The sequence below is a fragment of the Nannospalax galili genome, unplaced genomic scaffold (genome assembly GCF_000622305.1).
Source record: "Nannospalax galili isolate Female #2095 unplaced genomic scaffold, S.galili_v1.0 scaffold2094, whole genome shotgun sequence".
In the NCBI taxonomy this organism is placed as follows: domain Eukaryota; kingdom Metazoa; phylum Chordata; class Mammalia; order Rodentia; family Spalacidae; genus Nannospalax; species Nannospalax galili.
The window spans coordinates 344,861-347,705 of record NW_008335359.1 but is presented as its reverse complement, the minus strand read 5'-3'; the positions used below and the strand labels follow the sequence as shown (position 1 = coordinate 347,705).

At 52.1% G+C, this 2,845-nt stretch overlaps 1 protein-coding gene across 8 annotated transcripts in view; it reads left to right on the top strand.

The window, feature by feature from the left end:
* Wiz (WIZ zinc finger) overlaps positions 1 to 2,845 on the top strand; it is a 27,781-nt gene that overhangs the window by 560 nt on the left and 24,376 nt on the right. For 7 of the 8 annotated variants that reach the window (XM_008830009.2, XM_008830007.2, XM_008830006.2 and 4 more), the window contains one exon: positions 1,231 to 1,489. In XM_008830009.2, the coding sequence (XP_008828231.1) occupies positions 1,285 to 1,489 (205 nt within the window). In that variant the 5' untranslated portion in view covers positions 1,231 to 1,284. Of the gene's footprint in view, positions 1 to 169; positions 457 to 1,230; positions 1,490 to 2,845 lie in introns of those variants that run through there. The other variant, XM_008830003.3, reaches the window with a different exon arrangement.

Below are 2,845 nucleotides of genomic sequence, written 5' to 3'. Positions count from 1 at the left end.
TCGGCTCGTCCCGCGGGGTCTCCCGCCCCGAGGTGCACGGGCGGAGGGCGCATCCCTGGGACCCTGGCTTCCCCGAAGGGTGCACTCGCGCAGCGCCGCAACCACCTCTGCGACCCCTCGGGCGGGGGGGAACGTCTGGACCCAAGCCCCCCCATCCCTAAGCTGCCAAAGTGCTCCTAAGTTGAGGTCCTGCGGGTTCCCCACAGGGCAGTGCCCACCCCAGTGGGCGCCCGCAGGTGCTTCCTCCAGGCCTGGGCAGGGACACTCCTCCTGCCCCCGCCAAGACTGCCAGCCCCCGGACGGGCCCCCTGGAAAACACCCAGGCCCCCCGAGGGTAGTGCCTGCAACCAGGCCTGGAGCCCCGGCCCCGCCCCGGTTGCCTGGGCCTGGCCTCACCACCATCTCCCTGGGGAGAGCGCCTCATTCCAGTCCTTCACTTTCCGCGCCACCTTGAAGGTATTTATAGGTGGAAAGGACAGCCGCCCCCACTCCCTAGGATCCTTATTTCTAGACCAGGAGCCCCATCGGTCCCTTTCGTCCTCGGACCAGATCAATCAATAGCGGTGGAAGATGCAACCAATATTGTTGGAGGGTGGCAGGGTGGAGAATCCCATGCTCCGTGTGCATGAGAGATCATGCTGAGATGGGAAAGGGTTAATGGCAGGGTCACTTGAGGCTGTGAGGAGGTTAAGGGGATAAATCTGGAGAGCCCTAAGGTGCTGGGTAGGGGGAAGGGTCAGAGTGTGGAAAAGTGTAGGAGTAATTGATATGGGCAACCCAAGTGAGAAAAGTAAAGGGGCAAAGGTGGGGGCACTTGAGACTGCATGGGCTCAATTGTGGAAATGACTAGGATCCTGGAAACTGGAAGCAGGGCCATAGGCTGTGCAAGCACGGGAAGCCAGGAAGCAACTGAAGATGAAACTGTGAGTGAGTGATGGGAGAAATCTGGAGAGGTGGAAGGTTTGATGAGGGATACTGAGGTGGCTGTGTGTGTATGTGTAAAAGTGAGGCTGTGACGGATCTGGGTAAAAAGAGGAGTTAGCCACGGGAGACTGAGGCATGCTGAGGATATGGGGTGCTTTGGTTATAACAGGTATGAATAAGGCCTCAGTACCATTTACTCAGCTCTCTTGGACTAGAAGGTAAACTGAGGCAGTTTTTGAAGGAGGGGAAACTGAGAAAGAATTCATTTATTACCTCTGCTAAGCTCATCTTCTTCTTTGTCCCCAGGCTTACAATGTTCCTCTGAGCCTCCCAAGCACTGAGTGAAGATAAACAGCACCCATGGAGGGGCCACTGGCAGGTGGCCTGGCTGCCCCAGATCATCCTCGAGGCCCAGAAAGACTGCCCGGTCCAGCTCCAAGGGATGACATCGAGGGTGGGGCTGAGGCTGCTGAGGGGGAAGGTGATATCTTCGGGTCTACCTATTACCTGCCTATCGCCAAGGAAGGCCCCCGAGACATTCTGGATGGCAGAAGTGGCATTTCTGGTAAGAGGGCTCTGTGGCCCTAAGGAAGCATCCTACCAGGTCCCCAAGGCTCAGAGAGAGCCACTTCAGTCCGCCCAACAGGGGCTGAGTTGGGATTCTGATTCTGCTTGAAGTCCAGAGCCTTCTCTTGGCACTCTGCTGCTTAGTTTTCCATTTTGCCCTTGTGAAAATAGATGTCTTGGGAACCAGGGATTGAATCATGGTCCCACAGAGGATGGCAAGGAGCTGGAATTTATACTCAGAGTGGCCTGGCCACCTCCTCTCAGTTAAACACCAGATAAATCCAAATGCCCATATCAGCATCCTGAGCTACTTGTCTGAAGCCCACTTGTTTCCCAAATGTATCCCCTGACCCCCGAATCAATCCATCTTTGCTCCTTCTTTGCTGTCTTGGTGGAGTCTAGCTCCTGAGCCATGGGCTGAAACAGCTTGTGCCCTCTAGTGGTAAGGGAGAGACTGGGAAGTCAGGGATGCTTGGCACCCCTTTCTGCCTTGGTTTACCCTGTACAAGGATAGCTCACACTGTCCCCAGTCATTTGTTATTCAACTCATTAAATACTGAGCACCTACTATGTGCCAGGCTCTGTTCTAGGTGCTGGAAAAAATAACTGTAAACAAAGAGGCAAAAGGTCCTATCCTCCAGGGACTGGCATTCTAGAAGGGAAGATGGAAGAGAAACAAGGAAACAAATGTAAGGGCAGGTGATACAGAAGCTGTACAGATATTAAGTAGGGTGCCAGGATCATGCCTGGAAGACATGGGAAAAACCTCCTGGAAAAGTGGTATTTGAGGAAAAGCATGGAATGAATGCATGAGGAGTGTGCCAGGCAGGAAACAGCAAGTATAAGGCCCTGTGGTAGGGAAGAGCCTGGCATGTTCAGGGACCCAGCAGGAATCTGGTGTGGCTGGAGAATAGTGGACTGATACATCAGACCTCTCTGTCTCCTTGGCTGATCTCCAAAAGCTTTGACTTCTATGAACTTCCAAGTACTTCTTGGGGTTCCTTCCTTCCCAGCCCTTTGTGTGACCAATTCATGTCATTCTTAGAGGTACCTTTGTGGGGGTATTTATTATTGGTTATTATGTCTTGTTAGAAATGGGAAATCCAAGACCCTGAGGGCTGAAGTAAGTAGCCCAAGGTCACAGAGTCAGGCAGTAATATGGTTTAACAGCCCCATTCTTCTTTTATTTTTTATAGTGCTAGGGATTGAACCTAGGGCCTTGTACACATCTGCAAGTGTTCTACCACTGAGCAATATCCCAGTCTTCTTCTTCCTTAGTTTTTAAAATAGATTTTCCTTTTCTTTCTTTCTTTCTTTCTTTCTTTCTTTCTTTCTTTCTTTCTTTCTTTCTTTC